We start from the raw sequence: 26428 nt of genomic DNA, 5'->3' as shown, positions 1-26428 counted from the left end.
AAGGAAATTAGTCAAATGAAAATGCAATTACTCTAACTATCTACATCTGAGTCGTGCTGAGTAATGTCTAATTGCTGATTAATTATCTTTTAATCGTCCGCCTACTGCGCCTTTTTTGTGCGCCGCGTTATGTGTAGTTGTTTCAAGCTCTAATATAATATTATTGTAATGCAATTTACATTATTTATTTAAAATAACATGTTTCTATGAGTTTTTATGTGTAATTATGATTTTACAAGTTTATTTATTTCAGTCTTGTAATATTGCCTTCAGATGTTTATATATCTGATGTGAATAAGTTTGCAACTCTCCTTCAAGCAACTTCCCGCCTGCACTTGTTCGATAATGTCCGCATTACGTTGCTCGGTAATTATCGTTATATTTATTAAATAGTGTTAATTTAGGCTGCAATGTAAGTAATGTTTACAATGTTATATGTATTGGTGTTATTGAACCACACTTGTACAATGTACACATTGAGGTTAATTTGCATGTTGTTTTTTAAATATATAGCCACTTTGCCCTTGTAAGTATTCCATTATTGTAAATAAATTATTTCTAATCAGGTTGGTAGATCACGTTTAAACAAATAAAGTCTTCAGCATTTGTCATTTAATAAAATAGTGCAAAATAATTATACAAATCTTTTTAAAGACGTAACTATAATAAATACGAGTATTTACTATACTACAGATAATTTTAATGATGATATCAAACAAAATTTAATATAAACATCTTGGAATAGATATTTTCACAGGTATTTTTAATAAAAGTATGAAGTATTTTATACTTTAATTTAAAATATACATAAGAATATCTTGCTTGCTATATATAATTTTATTAACTTGTTAAATTATAGTAATATTATCATTTGTAATATTGTAAAGGGTTCTAAAGTAACACAAGCAAAAATAAATAAAGTTTTGACTTTAGAATAAAATATGTACAAATCATAAAAAGATCTTAGCATTTAAATGTCCGCTGGCATTATGATACCGGCGATAGTGCTTCTCTGAATAACAAGGCTCATCTCTAACCGAGGTAAGCGCCGCGCCCCGGCTCTTCGATTACAGGAAGCTTTGACGAGTCTCGCAAATCGGTATCAGTATTTTTTTATACAGACGTGGTTTACAATATCTAACAATTAGAAGTTAGTTTTATTTTACAATACCTAAAAATTGGAAATTAGTTTTAAAATTAGATATTTATTTCTTTTACACAATATGTTTACGGCTCACCCGGTTTAATTATTTATTTAACAATATATGTACATATATCAAACTAAATAAGAAAAACATAGACGTAACATTAACTGATATGTATATGAATTGAAAATGTACACAATATTCACAATTTCTAACGTATAAACTTATTTTAAAATATTTTATTATTATATAATATAGGAAAAAATAAGAAATTACTTATATTAACAAAGAAAACTAAAGAACTTCTTTCTTGTTAATAACGTTGACAGGTTTTTTTAATGCGATACAACACAAACAAATTTAGTTTTGAAGCAGCCCCTATGTATTATATACCATTTGTATAAGTAATTTTCTATTTAGCGTGAAACGCGATCAATTGAAAAGCATTCTGCACTCAAATGTATTCCTACAACATTGACCGTTATATTCAATTAAATATATGTTCACCACATGTAATTCATGACAGAATTCACTTTAATGATCACAGATTAGAAGTTGTACAGTTTGCAGGTCTGTGGCTACTTTGCGTATTTCAATCAGTGAACAATCGATTGTCTCTTTGTACAGATGATTCTGTGACTATCACAGTGAGACTGACAGTCAACAGACGATAGTCTATCTATACACAATGAACTAGATTCAGTACTATTTGAAAACATTTTTTTTGTATATTATGATCTAAGGTTATTTTCATGTGTCTTCTATGGTCTAAGTTCTAAATATATGTTTTTCAAGATGCGATCGAAATACACAACGTTTTTTTTCAATAAATAATGTAGGACAAAATTATCTATAAAATATATTTATATTTTTAAATAAAAAAAAGTTAGACAGACTGGCAAATGGACCAACTAATGGTAGTCTCCACTGCCAGACATTTGTACTGTAAGAAATATTCACCATCTCTTATATTCTCATCTTCAATACACCGACCTTAAGATGTAAGATGTTACTTTCCTTGTGCCCGTAGACACAGTGGCTAATCCAACCTTCAAACGGAACACAGGAATACTAAGTGCGTGGAGTGCAGTTGGTGTTATAAAATTAAAAGTGTCTTGCGGAGTGAGCGTTATTTGATCATCGATTTTGAATTAAGTGTTTGTCGTCCATAGAAGACTTATTTCACTATCTGCCTCTTTAAGAGCTATTCCGTGATAATAGTAATAATGACTGCTATGTTTGTGGCTAGCTTGTTAGGCAGCAGATTCCAAGGTACTGGGATTAAACCCCGGTTCGGGCTTGTAAATACTTAATTGGCAGTGTTTACACCCCCGCTCTTCAAAAAGCACATAAATCCAGTCCAATCCAATAAATTTTGCGTCTGAACTCGTTCCGGTCGTGGGATTTGCAATCCCATCGAATTATGAAATTGAGGGAATATACAGGGAACTTATGTTTTAAACACAGGTGCACTGTTTGTTTACTTGGTGATTTCTTCTATTATTATGTTCGGGTTGGAAGTATGAGTGAGCTAGTGTAAATAAAGGCAAACGGGACATGACATCTTAGTTCCCAAAGTTGGAGACGCATTTATTAATTACAAGGTTTTTTTATATTTTTTTTGCATATTTCACATATCGCCAATTGGAGACCAATTACTATCAGGTATTCCATATGTTCGGCCGACAAAGCGTGTTATAAAATATCATATAAATGTCAGAAAGTTATATATAACTTACTGTAAATTATAAAATTTAAAAATATAACTTTTAAATAGCGCATTACGTCAATTTTCAACAGGTAACGCGTGTAATACGAAGTGATCCTTTACAGAATAGCATTGTTCTGGTGCTGCAGTGCATTAATTTGATGTATCAGTTATCATTTTGTCAGCGCAACTCTGTGTACTACAGCTGTACACTTCAGCACCTTTTAGCGACTTGATTACGAAATATCGAAATTTCGATGCTCGTAAAATAAAACAATACTGGCGAATTCCGAAAAACTGATGATAGATGTTTTTACGAATATTTTTGCCTGAACAATTTTGTCTTTAGATGTCCTGAAAGTTTGGTATTAAAGATACTCCAGTTTGAGGTTTTTGAGATCAAGTACACATTTTAATTTATAATTGAATTGATAAACATGTTAAATGGATTTTTAAAGTAAAATAAATCCTATAAACATAGTACGGGATTAGTGCCATAGACAATGAAAATTAACACGATTACTTTTAGGCATAGTTGTTGAAAACACAGACCACAGACTCATTTAGGTAGACTGTTAAGTTCGTTTTAAAGTGAATTATTTATTTACGTCCTTAGGTGCATCAAATTGGTTATAAGAATATGAAACATTATCTCTGCAAACTGTCACTAAACCGGGTCTTTAAGAGACAGCATGACTATTATAGGTGTTAGGTTTATTTATAGTCTGAGTTTTCAAAATAATAGATTTTGTTTTCAAACTAATACGACTAACCTTAAGAAATCATTACATTTATTAATGTAACGATAAGCTTGTGAATTTAATCTAAAATTAATCAAAAATTATGTTGCCATTGATTATAAAAATAAAAAAAAAATATATAAATCTTACACCTGTCTGAAGAAATTAGCTAAATTCATGAGAAAAATCGTATATTTTCGAAGACTTTTTTATATTATTTCAGGCAGAACGTATGAGTGTGTATTAATTTTAATTAAAATGGAATTTGACCTTTTATAATTTTCTAACTAAAAAGAAATTTAAATCGCATAATTTAAAGCTCCGATAAAATGTCTCTCATCCAACGTAGGTCAATGTCGTCACACGTGACCATTTTATTACTTCGTTATGTCTAATTATTTGATTTAGAATTTTAATTTTAAAATACGTACGTGATACGTCTTTAAAATTGTACTGAGAGAAAATCTGCAACCATTTATGGCTGAAAAGTTATTTTTTTGTTTCCAAACCAGCAAAATTCTTCATTGTTACTATCGTCATTAAAAGTGTATTAATTGAGTCATTTTATTAACGAGCAGTTCGCTGTGGTTTCACCTGCGTTTCATTTCGATTATATTCATCCGTTTCATGTGTAGGATGTACTAAAAAAAAGGTTGATAATTGTTTTTAAAAAGCATATTCAATTGGACACTTGCTATTTCAGCTCGCCACCACCACAGCCATGCCGCCTGCCTTTCTTGTTCTCACTTCGCACACTTGTCACTTTGTCAGATTAGTTGACGTTTATGGTTACTGCTCTGCTCCCGAGGGCAGCGAACGTATATAAAACATATAACTTTACTCAATAATCGGATTACCTAAGCGTAAAAAGTTTTCTTCAAATCTGAGTCATTCTTGAGATGACCGCAAAGAAACATACTCTCTAATTTTTAATATTAGTTCGGTTAATGCAAACAAATATAATAAACACCGGAATATTGATTATGTATAATTATGTCAATTAATTTAAAATAAAATTATACAACACTTTCAAATCTGACTTATTTTTTAATCAAAGTAGTAATCCGGATGCATTGATCAAATGATTTTACTTGCATTGTTATTTTCTATTAAGAAAATTGCTTTGAAAGATTCCTTGTATTGTCTCTAGTATAATAAATCCTAGTAATTGTGAGACGAGTACTTCCGCAACCTATTCTCGGACAGCAACGTACATTTTTCTAAAGAGTCATTGTAGAAATATTCCGATACAATATACAGAAACATATTTCACTATACACACTTAACCGAATACGACAGCATAAAATCCGAGCATGCAGCTCTGAGTTTTATTGTTCTTAATTAGTAATTATAATCTCTACTAATATTATTAATACGAAAGTTACTCCGTCTGTTACTTCTACACGCTTAAACCGCTGAACCGATTTAAATGAAATTTAGTATGAAAATAGTTTGTGTCAAGGGCAAGGGTCAGTTTTATCACGAAAATTAATATATTAATGGTATGAAAAGGCGGCTGGATGTTTTTATGGGGAATCAATCTATATATGTATGGGCGTGGGGTAACGAGGGTAAAGGTTTGTATGCTATAAAGTTTTATTAATTTCACGCGGGAAAAGCCGTGGGTTCAGCTAGTAATATATAAAGAGAAACATCGTAAGGAAACTTGCATGTTTCAGAAGAAAATTTCTCAAAGGAGCACCATGTTGAGATAAGCTTAAATATTCTCCTTCTCGATATTTTATATTGTAACATATTTAATTTAATATAATTAAACAACACAAACATTTTTAATAGAAATTGTTGGAAATTCTTACATGAAAAGACGTTACAATAATATTAAAAAATTTAAGCACAATTTTTAATAGTAAAATATATCCAATGGAATTTATAAGTAAATGAATAATAATTTCAAATACGTTTCGTATTTATAATAATAAAATAGCGGGAATTGAAACCAACATTCAGTGCAGTTATTAATAAATGAAAGGATACGGGGACGCCTTTTCTACGTTCATTGGAACTAGTATTTCTGTACCTTAAGAAATAAATTATTTATACTTTTATTATAAAATTGTTTGTGTGGAAACCTTAGCGATAAATAATACAAGGTGTATAAATAAAGGATATATACAATGAAATAACATTAATAGTTCAAACCATTAATAACAAGCAATAGGGTACTTTTGCTAGTTAAAAATAAATAATAAAATTTAATAAAAATAAAAATGTATATAGAAATATTCTTAAATACTCTAATTTTGAATTATAAAAGCATTAAATTGTTTTAAGTCGTAATTTTTCATCTGTATATCACGTGACCTAAAACATGAGCCGCCACGGTGTGACGTCGTATAGGCAAAAACTGTCAGATCATTGTAAACAGCTAGGTACATATCTATCAACTTTCATGGTAATTGTATGTTATGTTATCATCAACTTTATTTATTTCGTTTGTTTGGTTTGATTAGGTATTGGTATTTACGTCGTTTCAAGGTCGCAGATATTGTCTGTTGTATTATTTTTGCTAGGTATATTGTAGTGTGTTCTTGGCTAACACCGACTCCAAAACTAACAATAATTATAACTACATTATATTATAGTAAATCGACTTTTAAGTAGTCTAATATTTTTCATTTCATTTTACTTAGGGGAACTCTAAAAAATATTTTGATCATTGTTTGTTATTCATAGATATATGTTGTGTTAGATTTAAAGTGGGTAGGTACCTACCAACCTTCTTGCGTGGTAAATTCATAGATAGTATAGTACCTAATACGCAATTATATTTTTACTTTTTAGTGCATATTAATTTGTTTTGCAATAGTGTTTTTTTTAAAGTCGGTTTTTTTTGTTAACATGTTTGTTTATAGCAATATGACGCTACAAAAATTACTGACAACGTTTTTCCGGGATTAAAAAAGTTTTAAAATTTTATTTATTTATTTTTTGTAGCTTTAATTAGGGACTTCGAAATTTTCAAGTACTTTTTCAAGCATAGTAGAAAACCCTATTGTCCGCATACATTCGTCATGGATGTAGGCTATGTATGAGTACGTACGAGTAGGTTGGGGAATAAATCGATTGGAGGTCACTGAGCTGGCCGTGAGACATTTCACTGCTCTCGAAAAAAGTAACCTAATTACTATAAGCCACATATAATCCATATTAATCGATGTTAATAGCGCATCTAGTTTTTAAACAATTATACTATTTAGATAAATTAAATATGACATTCTCGTATTACGTATTTCATGACTTCATATTATTATAAATAAAGAATTTATTTTTTTAAATATATAAAAAATATCTCATTACGTAATATTACTAAGAAGTTGTATTTATGCTAATAACGGAAAACTATTGTTTATAATCGTTTGTATGAAAATATGCGAATTGTAAACAGAATACTGAAATGCAGAATGCTCAAAATTATATTGCACGGAAGTAGTCTGCGACGCGGCGGAGGTTTCAACGGGTGACCTGACCGACGGCCTTTATACTGCAGTTGTATGACGTTTAGTGCTACATGGCCCTACTATCATACTCATATACCTGTCCGAAAGATTCATTAATAAAGCATATACAGTAACTCCATCATGTGTAATCTTGTGAAATACCACGTATCGAAAATTCTGCAATGAATATTGGTGAATGGTGAAAATCTCATAACTTTATTAGATGTTGAGCTACCTCGTAGGACGTGACAGCGGGATGACGTCTTCTTCAAACGACGCCTTACCACCTTGTGTGTGCTGTATATAATAAAAGAGATTTATTTTACTAACGAAACTTTATGTAAAAACATGTATGGTGTTCTTTAATTATATAATAATAATTAATTTCACATGAGCCGGGCGTCCCGAGCAGGCCGTACTCTTTGATTATATATATCGTATCATAAAAAAATATTGTAGACGTAGGTAAGTTAATTGTTTTAAAAAATAATATCAGACAAAGAATTATTTATGAAAATATTCTTGTTTATAAATAATTTTGTCTATTCGATTAAAATAACACTTTGTTATAAGAAATTCCTTTAAAATACATCATATATAAATTAATTATACTGCGAATTGCTTTTAAATTAATTTAAGCTTTATGTTAATAATGAGACAGTTGAAATTCGGCTATAGCGAAACGTAACGTTATGTACGTATTGTTGTATGTTCGCATGGTTAATTTACATTAAGTTAGGCTCGTGCAGAACTGTTTGCTGTAACGCTTTGAATATGTTACTTCACTCGAACTTTCAGACTGTCAGCTTTATTTATTTTATACAAAACATGAAATTCGCGCTTGTCACGTCAATAGTCTAAATTTAAAGCTGCGAACACATGTCTAATATACAATAAACTATATACAAATAAATATTAAAAAATATTTATTTGTATATAGTATATATATATTCAAAAACCTTCCCGGAAACGCGGTTCATCTTTTGGTGTAAGTTTTATGTATGTATATTGGTCTTAGAGTTATTAGTGTTAATAAAATACATATCATTAAGTATACCATAGCTTAGTTGTTACCGCAGTTGCATTATGAGTCTGTCTCTAATAAGTTCTCTTAACTTATTACGTTCAGTGAAATGAATATGGCATTTATTACTATAAAGCAACAGTTTTCTTGACTATTAGCAAGAGTGCATCATACTAAAGGTACCTTAAGCCTTTACAGAGATATTTAGCTAGAGCCATTTAGGATACGTCGCGTCAAATTGCTTTCGCTTTAACCTCGATAGTAATGCGTTTTATCAATAGTGAAATTCTATATGCAATAGCGTTCGTGACACGAATTAGCTTCAGTTTATCAGACACCTCAGGTGCTGTTATTGGGTATATAGGCTATTTGTATATGTTATCATAACGAACCAGATTTATCGATATCGAGTCTTTATGCTGACGTGTTGCTTTATACGCGTTAACGTTAAAAATATCGTGTATGTTACATATAAAAATATTTATTGAAATAATGTTAAGAAATATGGAAAATACAAACGCAAAATTTTATTTTAATAGAGAAACGACGACTTAGAGTCTGTCTTTAAATGTCTCATTAAAACTTGCTTTAAAGTTCAGAGAGAAAGCGTTGGTTTGAAAAGGTAGGAAAAGTTAATTTTTAGTTGCATTATTTATAATCAACGCCTTTTTAAAATAACTACTTCCCAGAGTCGTGTAGACAATTCTGAATAAATAGCCGACAACAAGTCATAGAATAATATAAACATATGTTTATATTGAGTTTATGATAAACTAACCACGCTACTACTTACTTCTACTTATAATAAAAAATATTGTTTCTTACGTACAAAATTAAATATAAATCCACGGGACATTTTTCTTATTCGTCTTTTTAATTCTACTATCCACAAATATACTATTACTCAAGCCGATTTAAGTTAAGTTCTTCGATAATGGTAGTAATATAAAATGTTATTATTATATTAACAACTCACTATAGTTTGTGAGAGGTTAAATATAATACATTTTTCTATTGTTAGAAAAACCACATTTGGCAGATACTCGTAGAACCTCTATAATATGTAAAAATGCCAGTTACTTTTCCACCGCACATAATTTAGGGATAAGGCAGTATTCTATTGGCCTATTAATATTAAGTCATTATATATTTATATTATTATATAATAATAAAATCATTAGATTATTATATTAGAAGAGTGCTGGCAGTCAGTTTTACAAGACATGCTGATTCAGACAAAGTCATGCAATGAACGTTACTCGTAACAAGAAAACACACTGTCGGCACAGTATGTAAGCCAAGATGGCCCAGTGGTTAGAACGTGTAAATCTTAGCCGAAGTTTGCGGGCTCAAATCTAGGCCACCACTGATTTTTCATGAGCTAAATTTGTGTTTGTTATTCATCTCGTGCTCCAGGGCGAAGAAAAAGGTCGTGAGGAAACGATTTTGCTTTTGGGTTAATTTCCTGCTATCATATTTGTGGTTAAGGCAATTACGTGATCGATACGTGGATACTTATTCCTTTACGTTAAGTAAGATTAACTTACGTATCTTGTCAATAACATGTTCATAAACCATATTTGCTTGTTGTATTAGTTATTAGGCATACGATAGGCAAAATACATGAATATATAATTGTTGATGTCTGATATGGTTATTAGTCCCAAAAAGTTATGTATTTATTATAATTCGGAGTACAAAGACATCAAAATTTTGTACTCCACCCCATCCCGTCGTCTTAGAGATCGCGATCTCATTTTTAGACTGTTCTTTCTCCAACAATTTATTTCAACTGACTTGTCCATATAACACAAATTATAACAAAGAATGTGGTTGTTTTAACTATTTTATGAACGATGTTCTGTATTTTCAATTATATCGTGTATCTATGTTCGTTGAACGCAAAATATTCGGCTAACGTCACGTATAAGTCAGATGACACGTATGAGAATAATCGGTGATAATTAGTAATATAAAATAGTAGATATTATCTAGAACAATATGATAATTAAATGAATTAATTACTGGAATAGAAAATAAGAATAATAATTATATTTAAAAGAGGAGTCAACTAATGTCAGAAGGAAGATTAATGGAATTGAATGTTCATATAAAGAATCTTTAGGACAATAAAAAAATATGTGATCAATTGAACCTTCATATAAGCCACATTCACGAATAAACTTATCTTCAATTTTTAAGTTTGGTTGGAGGCAAGCGAAGCTAACATATTAAAGATGTGACTTTACGATCCGCGCCACTATAACGACTAAACCATGAAATGATTGGAATATCAGATTGAATTAAAATATGATGCTTTTGGACATTGATTCTGTTCAATGCGAAGATTCTTTAGCCAAAGATCATAAATCATATGTATAATTACTAAAATGATGTTTGTTAACTTGAGAATAATATGCTAATATTCACTTCTCAATCGGAATCCACATGTTTGCTAGACAGCTTCATCGTGAATTGAATACACACAGAGGCGACAATCGATTATCGCAACACGTGCTTAGATATAATTTATTGGTATTATCATTAGGTCCGCTCAATCAACTATCGGCTATAATCACATTAATAAATACTGCAATATTTTCGAACACATAAACAATACGTAATTAGTCAGTTACTAATCAAAGTTATATACATAATTCGATAAAAAAAAAATTAAATTTCGTTAGGTCTTTTCATTTCTGTTACTCTGTTTACTTCTAGAATTTTATTATCTATGTAAATATTTACACATGTGAAAATTAAACTATGTGTATCTACTTTATCCACACAAGCTTTTTGAATCGTCTTTTTATATGTTTTTATTAAATGTATAGCTACTACCAGTTCGGAATGTTGATTAATATTTAACATTAACTTTTAACACCGAGAAGAACCAGAACCAAAACAAAAAACTTAGTAGTTGTTCCTTTCCAACATTTCAAATACAAAGTAATGTTAATTTAAAAAAAAATACATATATATATATATATATATATATTATATCCTGACTGAGAGCTAATAGTAGGTTTACAAGTCTTCGTACAAAGTAGGCGAAAAAATAAATAGGAATTTAATTTTATTACAACATAACAATTTTATTTGAACTATAGCGATTTATAAACAAATTTATTCTATTAAACGATCAATGAATGTAGGATATTCTCAATTATAATTTCCGTAATAAGACTAACTTGTTGGTATTACTAATTTCCATCTGCATAGCTGAAGATATATGCATATTAATTTGACATTGGTAAGTAAATATTAGTTTGCTTAACAATATAAATGATAATTTCTGCTACTTTAATTGTATTCCAGCATCACACTAACGTCATCGAATATGAATACATATAAACATATCTTGACTGCCCCTATCCCATTTATTTATTTATAGTCAATTCATCTTTTTATAGGATTTTCTTTTACCTAGTAACTATTCGATTCAATACAAGCAATAAAACAATGACGACCACGGATATTAATTAAGAGTATATTCAAAACAAACATGGAGTATTTCTTTAAAACTTTTGGTATAAAAACGACGCAATGCAAAGAAAGGTCCCTCTAAAGAAGATATGGCGTTAAGTGTTAAGCCCCTATTTCTATAACTATAAATTTACATTATACGACAAACTACATCAAATATTAGACTTCGCGTACATGCACTGCTCGCGCTCCCGTCCGTCCGCAAGTTTATTTTATAATATGAATAAAAACCGCGTGTTGCATTACTGCAGACTATAATGACAACATTTTGTGTACATTACACGTCTGAACAGCTGGTCACATTTGCATTGTATCTTAAATTCTATTTATATTAAAAAAAATGTACATTGTTATATTTAGTGTTACCAGAACATAAAACTAAAACATGTCACGTCAATAGTCTAAATTAAATGCAAGTTTGAAGTGCTTTTAGTTGTGTAATAATATTATTCACTAAAATCTTATTCATAATGTGCTGCATATGTTACACAAATAAGGTGTCCTCAGATATTATTATGTATGCATAAAATTTATATTGTACTGGAACAATCAACTGACGTCGAGATAGCAACATTTAGCCCGAATGTGGCCGCAGCGCTGTGTACACTAAGTCTTACTACTTATTTGTTTATTTCTTTTTTATGTAAAATGACATAGAAACGTTATATAAAATATTTATAGATCTAACTAACTAATATTAGTATATTAGTTAGATCTATAAATATTATACCTTCAGCAAAAATATTGTAACTAATAGATAAGATTTTTGATCTTTATTTAAAAATACAGAATACATATTTAAAAATCTTACTTAAATTAATAATATAATCGACACGTTTCTATTTAAAAAAAGAGAGAATACATCATTTATTAAGTTTAATTCCCTAACTCCCATTGTGGACTTATTCCAAAAAACTTTCATATCACTATTTGTTATTTGTACGCATTCACAGTATCGTTCACATTTCGATTCGAAAAAACTACGGCAACACCATAAAGTTTTCATTACATTTTTGAGAAGCTTACATGTTCATTTACACCAGAAATAATACAATCGATTAGGAATTTGAAAACTTACGTTTTACTAAATTAAAATAGGTTTAGGTTCATGAGTGTTTATAATACACTAAGAGACAGAGGTATTTTCGAATTCAAAATATTAAGGAACTAGCGCTCGGTTTCACAGAGAATAAGTTGATAATGTTTAGGATTATCTCATGCACTTTATTGAATAAACCAAACCTGCTACTAAAAGCCATAATAAAGGATAAAAATACAACAAAGCCGGTAAATATTTTAACTGGAACTTCAGAAGCTATGCAAAAAGAAGCGTAAATGTTTATTCCCGCTCGCAGGGCAACGATATCGTTGCCCTGCTAGCGGGAATAAAAATTTAATAAAGTCGGCTAACCGGATAAATTTCAATAAAAATCGATAAGTTAAAAATTCAGGAGCTCCGAGTTGCAAATCACGGAAAAAGGCTACAAAGAGGATTTATATTTATTTATTTATTAAAATAGTGAAATGAATATTATATATAATAGAAAAATCTTTGTTGTTTGATTCTCATATGGTAAAAGCGTATCCATTCTCCGATGTATCAAATACACGAATGCAGTATATTTCGTCTATTTTATTTGACCGGCAAATATTTCCGAAGTATAACAAAGGCTAGGAATTCGACGATTTGTATTAACCGCAAAATGCTTTCGCCAGAAGAATACATATAAAAACAGACGAAAATAATGTATGGAATAGAATTCCAAATCGTTATTGCCGTGTCATATATTGCAAATAAATTGTGATATCGACTGAAAGTTTTACCATATTTATTTTTACCTTTGTTAAGTAATTTGATGGTACTCTTTTGTTTATCATATAAACTATATGAAATGTTTTAAATGGAAGTACGTAACGTGTTATATAATTAAATTCAGTCCAATTAACCGATGGTGAATTTACAATATATTATATCCTCAATTTTTAGAAATATTTTCGATTAAATTTTGTCTATTAAGTGATCACCCGTTATTTGAAAATTTTAATAAGTAAATTGTTATTTTCTGATGCTGTAATCACATTGATGTTATATCGTATTGAACTTCAATCTGGTTGAGGATTAATCAGCCATTAAGCTTATAGCCGCCGCGAACATTAATTAAATTATGATAAACTATCGAGTATATCACCGACTTTTAAACTTTTGACTTTGATACGCGTTTATACCGTGTAATGAGCAATTTTCCACACTTAATTTACTTTTATAGGTGTGTAAACTACGTAATTTTTATTGAATAATTGTATGGTAAAGATATTAAAATTGACAAATAATTTTGTTTTTATAATAGTATTGGATTGGTAAAAGTATGACATCAAATTATTTACTTTAGTAAATATAAGGCATTATTCTGACCAACATGCTAAAATATTTCAAGCTTTCCTTTGGTTTACAACTTTACACTCAAAATTAATCTATGGGGTTCTAAACAACGGCCAATTGTAAAGACACGAATTATATTATATGCATATCACTATGATTGCATTATAAGTGCTACTGTTACATAGCTCCTGCATTCTAGGTTGGTTCCTGACGAGTAAACTGCTCATCGGTCAATAGCACAAACACGTAATTTTGTATTCATATTCAATTGTGATAATCATATTTTAAGTTTGGCATAACTAAGATTGTATACACGTTCTTAGGTCGAAATCTCTACAATTATCGCCAATTAAGTTTCAACATTGGTGTCACAGAATGTTGCATATTATATTGTGCTGGGTGTGCATGATAAACAAAATATATGGTACTACTGTTGACCACGCCGTTGCTCTTTAAGCACTATGCTCTTCGACACTGGGCAAGCCTGGCTGGCTGGGAAGCCTTATTGAAGAACAGAATTGTTGTAAATCAACAAGTAAGCGATGGGGCAACAGTATGAAATAAACAGACTGAAAAATATCCAGCCAAAACAAATAAATTAGTCTCAAGATAATATTTTTAAAACAATATTTTATTTGAGTACTATAAAAAAATTAACGAACAAAAATAAAGAAGAAAATCGATTGACGTACAGAGTAGAGAAAGGTACCGAACTGTGTTGTCTTTGTTTATTTATATATAGCGTGGGTAAAACACAATTCATCTTACTATAGAACAATACCATAGATTACATTACCATAGATTAGCATAGAACAATGTCATACATTGAGTATTGTGAACAGTTCCGAGATATTTATAAACTTAGAGACTTATCACAGTTGAGCTTGAATGTTTCACTCACATTTCTTCACGAAACTTAGTTACTTTACTATATAAGTTCCTATACAAGTATAATCAAATTGTGATTCTATAAAAAAAAAAATTTTAGGAATAGGGAATATTTGTCCACATCGACATTTCTACGTACGGGTACGTTTTGTTCTTACGTATAATCTGGTACGTGAAAGTCTCTGAATTTGACTGTGGATTTAATACCCGAATCTATAAGGGCTTCAAATTCATTTGTTTTTCAAATTACAGTTGATTAAATCGTTCATACGAAACGTTAGAAATTCTCTTGTATTTTATAATCAATTATTCGATAAGAACCGAGTTTTAATATTGGATATTAGCACGTTGTGTTTGATTATCTTTTTTCCAATGGGATTTTGAAATCAAATATAAATAAAAATTTGATTAAAGTCCTATTTAGATCAGATAGTGTATTATTTTAGTATAACAAATACTAGGCTCAGTGTCTAAAACATGTGAATATTCATTTCATATGGTTTTGGTGATGGTGATTCCATTTCACTCAATTTGTGTTTATAATTGGTTGCTTGGCGGGAAGAAAGATATCATGATGATACCCATATGTTGGATGAAACTCTAGCATGCGTATCCATATTCATTCAAGTAATGTAGTGGAACAATGTCCAAACTTCTCAAAATTCATACTAAATTAACGAAGAAAAACATTAAACGAGTGACTTCAATACCTAATGAGCAACGATTATTTATTCATCTCAGGCTCAGGCTTTTCTTTATTTGAGTTTAACTAAGATTTTACAATATGTAACATAATATTGTTACTCAAATAAATTACGAAAATGTCCTTGTGACCGATTTAGACTTTCGCAGTAGGGCTTCGAAACCGAGACCTCGAGATCTATTGCTAACTAGGGAATTACTTCAATAGAAATATAAGGCCTTACTTTTAAACGGTGTTTAGCGTATGCATAGTTAAGTTGATTCGACGTTCGAAAGTAGAAGAGATCTCTCAGTAACGAAGCACCTCCTAAACAACATTTGTAGGTAAAGCCGCAGAGCATCAATTTATTTTTCGACTTTGTAGTCTCATCGCATACATCATCATCATTCAATTTCAATGATGAAATTAGTGATTGCGACTTCAGACTATTCACTTATTAAATAAAGTACCATTTTAAATTTAATTTTGCTTGGGTAATTTATCGTCAGTATTACGTTTTTAATTATTTTGATATTTAGCAACTTCGCTCGACTTTGTAAAAGTTTATATAAATAATATCTACCTACTTACTATGTATGGCGATTGTACTGAGAATTTACTTTATGACTCGGGCCTTATTTATTCACTCGTTAAATTGATCTCTTCAGACGACGTCTTGAAATTTTTAAAACTACCAGTTTTTACTCTCTTTTGTTTAGTAAAAAAAAAATGATGCCGCCGCAAACTTGTCTGTTTTATAAATATTCAAGGTGAATATTGTACTTGTAATATGATGTCTTCTCATATTATTTATACCTATGGGTTAATAAAATAAAGACTTATTTGCGTTATATTTGGTGTGAATTAAAAATGTATTTACAATAACTATTTCTACTACTAATCTATACTAACATTATAAATGCGGAATTAACTCAGTTCAAGGTCACACACTGAACCGAATTGGATGAAATTCGGTATAAAGCAAGCTTAAACCCAAAAAAAGACATAGGCTTCTTGTTTATGCCTAATACTAGACGACCGACAACTAAAATGCGAGCGAAGAAGCGGCCATCAACTAGTTTACAATATTTAACAAATTACATCTTGCTAACAAAAAAATATTTTACTTGTGAGTTGAAAAAACAATTATAAAAATTAATTTTATTAGACACCTGTCGATAACGCGACGACGACAACTTAATAATAGTTATTGTATTTTATAATAATTTTTATTTACATACAAAATTGAAGAAAGAAAGCGCTCTAACATTCCCCCATTAAATATGTCTTGTTAATCGAATAAGTAATCTTTGACAAAATAAAAAACATTCTCATTTGTATTAACAACATTCAAAGTTTATATCGAACTATTTTCCGCTTGAGAATATACGCGGGCGAGGGGAGCGCGCGCAGGTGTTCAGTCCTTATGTCCTCTGTGACATCGTGGAAGCAAAATTGTATAATGATTGGTTATATATAAAACAAGCGAAAGTGAGGTTTTAATTTTAAATCGAGTGTAAAGGATATGCACATAAAACTATTAAATAAATATTTGTCATTAAAATTGATGTTTTTAAGTTAACGCGTTGATAAGGAAACGATTAAAGCAAACGACGAGGGGCTGAAATACTGGATCGATCCCATCCAATCTCATTACTACGACTACGAACATATATTTGTGCTAAAGCTTACTCCCGTCCAGACTGTGTAAACCCTGTATATGTATATACACTTTTAAATGTATTTTTAAAAACAGAACTTTATAAAGATATTTTATGTGAATGTAGAAGCTTTCTTTAGAACTTGTATTGTATTTTGTTGTCAAATGTTTAAAAAAAAAAAAAAACGTTGTACACGCACACCGCAAATTATGTCCACCAGAATTGCAATTCTCGTTAAATTACAAGTTGTTTTGTTTGCATCAAACCTCGCCTGTTAGATACCAAAGGCGAGATAATAGCTTAGTACTGTTTTCTGGTTTTATTTTAATCGACAAATCGTTGTATTGATTTTTATCACATTTTTAACCAAATAGAAACGCCCAAATGGAGAGCACACATTAAAACGTATACTGTAGAAGTGAAAAAATGTCCGAAATATTTTCGGAGTTAGATAAAATAATTTTAACTTTTCACATTTCACAAACAAAACTATTTTACAATCATTTTATTCTGATACTTCCTGTTTCGCCCCCGTAGTCCGTAGCGTAATGTCAAATATAATTTTTATCAAGAAGTGGGTTATCAAACATAAAATGAATTTATAAAATCCGAACGATAGTTTCAGAGATAAGAGCGTTTAAATTAATAAATCGAAGAAAATAATTGGTAAACTATTACGCAGGAGTGAAGGAAGATAATTTCAATGTAAATAATATTTTTGAATTGAATTCTAAACATTATTTGAGTATATGAGTATATTTTGTGATATAAAAGTAATCGCATTAAAATACTAGTAATAACAAACTGTACCTACAGAACAGCGGCCATACACTATTTAAGTACATAAATATGTTTTTAAATATATTATTTTAGTGAATCCCTTTAGCCCAATAAATTATTTACAAAATTATTTATTACAGTATTGATTTTATACAAATACAGAGAGGGTTCTAATCCTATGAAAAATTATAAAGAACTTTACAGACACGCCTTTCCAAAGATTATCTTGTGGCATTAACGAATAAAAAATAGCTTTTAAGAATTACCTAGATAAGTATCCTTATCCTAAGAATTAATATATTTTTAGATATAAGTAAATTGGGACCAAATATCCGAATAAACTAAGTTTTATAAATAAACCAGCGACCCGACCCGGATTCGCACCGGATTCGGGTTCAATACTGATACTAAATAATATACTATAGTATGTCCTTATATACAACTATCACAGTTTTTCAGTCTTTAATACAAACGTTCTTAGATACAAACCGCTATGTCGCTGCGTTTTATTTATATTAAATGCACAATGTATTTAAAGTACTTAAATGGATAAGAATTAATATTGTATTGCTTAAAATCGCTTCGAAAATAATTTCTCGTAATAAGTAAACAACAAAAAATGGTTATTGTGGGTATATATTGTGGGTATATAGTATATATTGTGGGTATATTGTGGGTATAACTCTAACAGATAGACATATACCTACCATCCCGGACTTTTATGAAGTACTTTTTAAAGTGTGCAATACTGTAGTACATTATTTTGATCTATCTTGTAGGGTTCAGCCAACGTTTGCGAGTAAGCGCAAAAAATGTGTTTATTTACATCACTTTTGGAAACCTCTTAAATTATCGATATTTCTCTACTATATTGTGCATGTATTACATATATAAACCATCTTGAATTAATATATCTATTAAAAAACCGCGTCCAAATACGTAGTGTAATTTTAAAGATCAAAGCATACACTGGGACAGACAGACAGCGGTAAGCGACTTTGTTTTATACTGTATTGATGATATTACTAAATCACGTCTCATGGAACTTCGATCTCGTCCTTTGATGATTTCAAATTAAAACATAATCCATATAAAAAAGTAAATAAATAAAATACATATAAAATATTATATACCAACTATGTTCACTAGGATTCACTAAATTAATATATTTAAAAAACTATGTACAAAAAAAAAAGAGACAGGGTTGAAGCCGCTGGCTACAACTTGGTAAATGTAATTTACGTTCACATCACTTACCACTTACCCTGTCAAACTTTAATAACATCCCTGCTTATGAAGTATAAGCTAATAATGAATTTAGCCTCGTATTATTTACGTGCGATATTCTATTAAAATCTCTATTTATGTCTACTATGCAGTACTCATTTATTTTGCAAAATAGTCTTAATAATTAGGACTTTTTTATTTATAAGGTACATATATTTAAAAACGTACCTGTATAATGTATCAATCAATTAAAATATACTTTATTCAGGTAGGCTTTTCTATATATATACATTACCAGTTGTCGTTTTGCTCGCGTTTTGGTTTTGGTAGTTCGTCAGGTATCAGGCAAAAGTACTTGGAGTTCAAGCTTGGTTCATAAAAAATTTCATCAAATTCGGTTCAGTAGTTTGGCTGTGAAAGAGTACAGGCAGACAAACAGAATGGCAGAGTTACTGCCGTTTACTTCTGCCTGGCATTTATCAATCCCGGTTATTGCCAGGGTCTGCCTTCCGACTAAGCCTACTTCGCATTGCACGGTCTTTATCGTCATATTATGTAAGCCATCCTTCAATTGGCTCTCATATCAAGGCACTTTCTTCCAACATTGTCCTTAGGTCGACGCGTGACATGGCCATAATACTCCAGACGATGCTCTTGGAGCTTATCCGCTATGTCGCGGAACCCGAGACTGCCTCGAATGTACGAGTTGCTTATATGGTCAGCCCGCGTTAGGCCACACATTCATCTCAGCATTTTTATCTCCATAATATAAAGATCCTGAGTGTTCCGAGATATTCACTCTCAGACAGCTTTTTCCTCCGTATATGAAGGACCGGTCGGATGACGCTCTTTTTTATCTGTCCCTTGAGCTTGGGCGGGATTTTGCAGTTATATCTTGTTTGACCGTCGTGATCGATGCTTCCGGACTCAGGTGGGATGGATCCAAGATACCTAAATTGCTCAGACTTAACGGCTGGTTCAAGTCCTTGAATAGTGGTAGAGTCCGGTCAAAGAGAGGGTAAGGGTCAGGAAGGAGGATAAAAAACAGGGGGAATGGGACACCACTATCGCGGACTGGATAAAGGTGTGATAGTGATTCGAGGACCCGGAGTCGCTTACCCGCGTGTCCTAAAACAAATATCGGTCAGATATTTGTTTACCCCCTCTAAGTCAGAATTTATTATATCAGCATTTATTATATTAGTATAGATTCATAAGAAGCGAGAAATTGAATATATTCATAGTAACATATTGAAACCACTACTAAAACTGGTTAAGCAATTTATTTTCCGATACCTAAATCCGTTGAAACCGTTTTAGAAACGTCGACGGATTGATCGATCGTCCCATTTAATTCAATTTGTCAGTTTTGATCACGTGGCATACCGAATAGCTGTCATTTTCTTACGTTTTATCATAAGAGAGTTGACTCATTTTTTTTATAGTAATCTTTCGTATGAGTTATTTTAAACATTTATTATATATATCTATCTAAGTGAAATTTTGAAAACACATTATCAGGTATATAGAAAAGCATATATATGCGTATACGTATACATGGGCATAATCGCGGACGTAAATTTATGCTTGATTGATGCTTCTGTCAAGTATATGTAATTCTCTAGCTTATGTAGCATTAGAAATAAATACGAGACAATTAATATGACTGTATATAAATATTCAAAATAAATAAACTATTTGACGTTTTAGAGGAATGATATTATAAATAAGATAAAGTAATAAATAAAGATGCAATTCAATAAATCTTACAATAGAAAGCGAACTATATTGTGTGCATTTTTCACTTCAACAAAATCTGAGTACAAGGCTTTAAAGCCGACTGGTTATTGTTGAATAGTACGCATACAAATAGCGATAACTTCATTCATGTATCAAGAATACATTCAATTTCGAATGTATATTTACCTCGGGCGTTTCTAGTAAAGCTGAGTATCGGGTTAAATCGAGTACCATTTTAGAACGTCTATTGAATTAATGGACTCAACCGCCGCCGTATCAATTATTACCCGGCAATCAATATAGTATGTGCTCTCTATAGTATGTAAAATAATATATAAATTATATGTAATAAATTTATAAAATAAATGTTGGTAATAGTTTATCATACACTCGTATTGTACATTACATGCGTACGTATATTGCTCATATTCTTGAATATTGAAAAATAAGTTTTTTTATGAATTGTTGTTTAATAGAGTCAATTTATGATTAATTTCTTTAACACGGTTTAATGAGGTTTATTCACCATGAGTGATTGACATATTCTTTTATTTGTATTTTTTGAATAAAAATGTAATTTATTGTGTTTATAAATATTTGATTGATATGAAATTTTAATTGCTTAATGATCATACTCTTATTATAAAGACGTAAGTCTCAGTTTTTAGGATCCGCGCAAATCCTTCGGATCTGGTCAATTCGGAACTTTCATAGATATTAACTTAACTTTCATAGAAATGAACTTTATTAGATATTTTATTTTCAAAATTACAAGTTGAACATAGGCTACATTACGTAGGCTGATACGGCTTAGTCGGAAAGAAAATTGTTTTATCTCGGGGAGTTTTCCATTGAACGCCAAAAAACAAAACCTTGTAAAGAGTTTCTAATTCGAACCAGTAATATTACATTCGTACGTAATTTGCAAGATATGTTTATCAACTCATGATATATAACACGCAAAGCGTCTTATATGGAGCCTTTGTCCTTAAGAGCGTAGTTTGTAAGCGTGGGAATTTATTTTAGAACACACACATAGGTACTTTTCAATAATACAGTTGCATTGTGCAGTGTATCGTACGCATCCCCGGAGATAATTAGTTGCTTGTTTTCGGTGTAACGAATAAATTAAATTTTCATTGCGCGTTCATAACGTAGGATTTATAAAAATACATTTAATTACGAGTAATGTATTAGCTATAAGGTTGTCACTCGCAAACACAATTATAAATTATTTGTTAGCATAGGGTGCGGTCAGAGTGCATTAAGATGCCAAATATTCATTATGAGTTTTATTGTTTCAATGAGTTGTGTTAGACGAAAGCTCGTCTAACTAAATAATAATTATTATTTTCTTGATATTTTAAGGTTGGTAGATATACCGAATTAAATTAAAGTAAAGACACATTAAATAATCACTTCTTAAATTTTTAAATATAAATAACGCAGTTAAATATATTTTTTTTCAATATTCTATTTTTAAGTAAAATATTCGAAAAAAATATTTTAAATCAACTTCTAGTCCATTTCGGTACAAATACTATTTTTCATAGTGAGCAATTCGATTTTACAAGAGGTCGCTCGACAACTGATGCGAGAATAGCACTTCTTAAACATATTTACGATGCTTGACAAAAATCACAGAATGCTATTGGAGTATTCTGTGATTTGTCTAAAGCATTTGATTGTGTAGAACACGAGACGCTTCTTTATAAGCTCAAATACTACGGTATTAGAGGTAAAGCTCTTGATCTCATTGCTTCATATTTAAGTCAAAGAGTCCAGCAAGTTTTCATTAATGGCATAAAGTTTTCTGGATCTACGTTAAAAATGAGTGTTCCACAAGGATCAATTTTGGGTCCCTTTCTATTTCTAGTATATATAAATGATCTTCCTTTTTATGTTAAAGGTATTTGTGGTATAATGTTGTTTGTTGACGATACTTCACTGATTTTTAAGGTAGACAGGAAAAAACTGACTATGACGATGTGAACGGTGCATTATCACAGATACACGATTGGTTTACAGTAAATAATTTAGTTTTGAATACTCAAAAAACAAAATGTGTAGTTTTTACCCTACCAAATTTTAGAAAGCAAAATTATAATATATCTTTAAATGGTGGCCGTCTTGATGTAGCCAATACTACGGTTTTTTTTGGGAATAGCATTGGATTCCAAACTTCAGTGGAGTCCTCATTTATCGTCTCTGACAGGAAGACTCAGCTCCGCAGCATACGCGGTTAGAAAAGTTAGACAACTAACTAATATTGGTACCGCTAGTCTAGTATATTTTGGTTATTTTCACAGTATTATTTCATATGGCATATTACTTTGGGGTAATGCTGCAGATATTGAATCTGTTTTTATTTTACAAAAGAGAGCAAACCGGTCTATTTATAATCTTGGAGCTAGAGACTCTCTTCGGGATGTTTTTAATAAAGTAGGAATACTCACTGTTGTAAATGTAAAATAAATGGGGTACTTTCGTACACCATGGGGTAGATTCATATAGGGTAATTAAAAAACCAATTAAAATCGTTAAATTTTTATTAATTATTACAAAAATATTTATTTATTAAAGAACTAACTTAATAATATGTGACTTGACTAATGGTCGATAAATCTTTCCTGAGAAAAATAACAAAAATAAAACCGTTCATCCTTCGTTTACTTTTTGATTATTCTAAACTTTACAATCAGTATATATGAGATGTTTACAATAATTTTGTATGGCATCGTTGTACAGTCTTTGATAATACAACGATCCTTCAGATTCCTATGAATTACTATTATTATTGTCTTACGACTTCTGGTGTTATAGGAAGATATGTTTTTATGCATTTTATTTCATAAAAAATAATTTTGATATACTGGTGGTTAATGAAATTTAAGGAGGCACATTCGTACGCGTACGAATATACCCAGTATCTAACTGTCCGAATGCACCCGATGCCTTTACACAAAATTAAAATACAACTATACATATACAAAATCTAAATTAGTTTCACAAATATAACAATTGAAACTCAAATTAAACAATGTTAATATTAATCAATCATCACCATTTTGTAAAAAACATAACAATTCTACTTACAATTACGAACTAAGCTAAGGTAAAAAATTTACTTAAAAAATTGGTAAGTAGTGTTTCTAAGGTTTCATACCTTATGGGTAAAAACGCGACCTTATTATTAAGACTCCACTGTCCGTCCCTCTGTCTGTCCGTACGTCTGTCGGTCACCAGGCTGTATGTCATGAATCTAGACAATTAAAATTTTCACAGAATTTTTTTTTAATTGTTACATACTGTTTATTTTTTAATTATTCCTTTATTTTTTTATGTGTTCCTTAATTTTCTTTACGTTTTCCCATTTAATTCTGAATTAGATAGAAATTAAATAGATAGAAGCAAAGATGAGGAAAACAATAACCGGTTAGTAATACTTACTTACTGAGTTCATCTGGTTTCTTGAAAAGTAAAAATTAACAATTGCGTCCCACGACACTCGCGCCCCACCCTTATGCTAACTTGTCTATGTGTGCGTAGACGTTTTGCGAAATTATAAGAGTCGGCTCGAAATAAAAATTGACGTGCTCTCACCTTGGGCTCTGGGGAGGGACTGAAAATTTATTGACAGCGATGTCGAATAATAAGTCAAAACCGTCAAATTATTTTCTCCATACTAAAATGTATGGACGCCGAATGCCAAAAAGTAAGCAATATTTAAATAAAAATTACTATAATATTGTGAGATATAATAGAAATTGAACACGGTGAACTTATTGTTTACACTTTTGTGTCCCCATTTAACCGAAAATACATGTATAAACTAGTCGCTAAATAGCTTAAAAAATGTTAATAGAAAAGGTCGATTTCAGTGTTTGGAGTGATGTTGACGATTAATTTACCAGGTTATTGATACAAATTTTATAAATATCACGCGGTGAAACTTGAGATATATCTATTGAGATACTGAATGTATTTTTTTATCCATAATCAATGCTCCAGTTTTAAGATATTTCGAAAATAGTAAGCGCTATTTAGGCGTTCCGCAAGGACTGTCCTCTTAACATTCTTGGTGCGATATCACCAATTGGCAAATGTTTATATTTCATTGATTAAAACTTATCGCGGGATAATATTCATATTAGAATTTTAATTCCCTCCAACGTTGGGTTATAATATAAACACAAACTAAAAATAATTTTAATATTATTAATTCTAATATTTTTATTCCCTCCTCTTTAAGACCTTTTACAATGATAATTTTATTCAACCATTAATACAAAGAATTAAACCCGTCGAGGGAGTCAGTTTATTTCAATATTTTGTTTGACTTCACGGAAAATATAATTGAAATAAAACACACTTATTCATTCAATATAAACGAATTGAATGTTTATTTGTATAAATTTAACAAACAATGCAAAACAAACGGACGTAACATAAAAAAAACAAATATATCCCAATTATTTTTTTTATATTGCACCTCCTGTTTGTTTATATCATAAAAAATGCATAATAATATAAACAAATGAGCTTATGAATTATTATTAAATTGTATATAATATGTGTTGCAAAGCGTATTCACTTAAACTGCGTACCCGTATGGGATACCATTCGATCATCACTTTTTCTATTCGTAACAGCTCTCTGTATTGCAGGTTTGTACTGTCAGGGTGCTTGAGTGCCAGTGCTAAGTTCAAATACTAGAAATAAAATATCATACATCCCATGATTATTGGCACGTTGACAACGTAAAGATTGGTTCATATTTTTAACATTAACCCAATATGGCAATCTCCATCCGATACACAAAAAAAAAATGAATCAGCAACCAGCTACATTTAATTTCAGTGTACAATATGATTATAATGAAGTAATTTACGTCATGTTTCGTGAAACATTGAAGAATAAAATAATTAATTAAATTATTGAAACAAATAATTGTTAAGACAAAATATATAATTATTTTAAAGTTATAAGTTTTCATTTCGAATTCTAATGAAATCAAAGTATTCTTTTCCTTGAAAAATAAAAGCCGAGCACTTTGCGTTCAAGAGATATTAGTGTTACTAAATATTCTTCTTTGTATGAATAAATGTAATGTTACATTTTGCAGAAATGGATTATGGTTACGAAGAAGAAGACGGCAGTGACGTTGACAGGGAATTGCGACCTGTAGCTCGCAGGACCGGGAAGCATATTGCAGCTGGAGAAGAACGCCCGCGCATCAATTCTAGCCAACAGACTACGCCCACTGAAGGCAAGTAAACCAAAATTCGATACTTAATGCTCGACTCGATCGTTAAATGAAGTAAACCAACTTGTTCTATATTTGTATTCTCTTAAGATTTACAGTGTTTAGGGAATCGTAGTTTTATAATATACATAATATCATGACAGTTGGACTAATCGACGATACAGCAAGCTTTATTTATAAGAACTGTAACACAATAGATTTAGAAGATTGACCATGTACGTATAAGTCTTTCTTAGACATATT

At 30.5% G+C, this 26428-nt stretch overlaps 1 protein-coding gene across 2 annotated transcripts in view; it reads left to right on the top strand.

Annotated features, from left to right (window-relative positions):
- The window catches only part of LOC113396324 (uncharacterized protein), a 111974-nt gene that overhangs the window by 15378 nt on the left and 70168 nt on the right, over nucleotides 1–26428 (top strand). For both annotated transcript variants that reach the window (XM_026634234.2, XM_026634236.2), the window contains exon 2: nucleotides 26045–26188. In XM_026634234.2, coding sequence (XP_026490019.1) covers nucleotides 26045–26188 — 144 coding nt within the window. The remainder of the gene's footprint in view (nucleotides 1–26044; nucleotides 26189–26428) is intronic.

The sequence above is a fragment of the Vanessa tameamea genome, chromosome Z (assembly GCF_037043105.1).
Source record: "Vanessa tameamea isolate UH-Manoa-2023 chromosome Z, ilVanTame1 primary haplotype, whole genome shotgun sequence".
Taxonomy (NCBI): domain Eukaryota; kingdom Metazoa; phylum Arthropoda; class Insecta; order Lepidoptera; family Nymphalidae; genus Vanessa; species Vanessa tameamea.
This window is presented reverse-complemented; position numbering and strand designations above follow the sequence as displayed.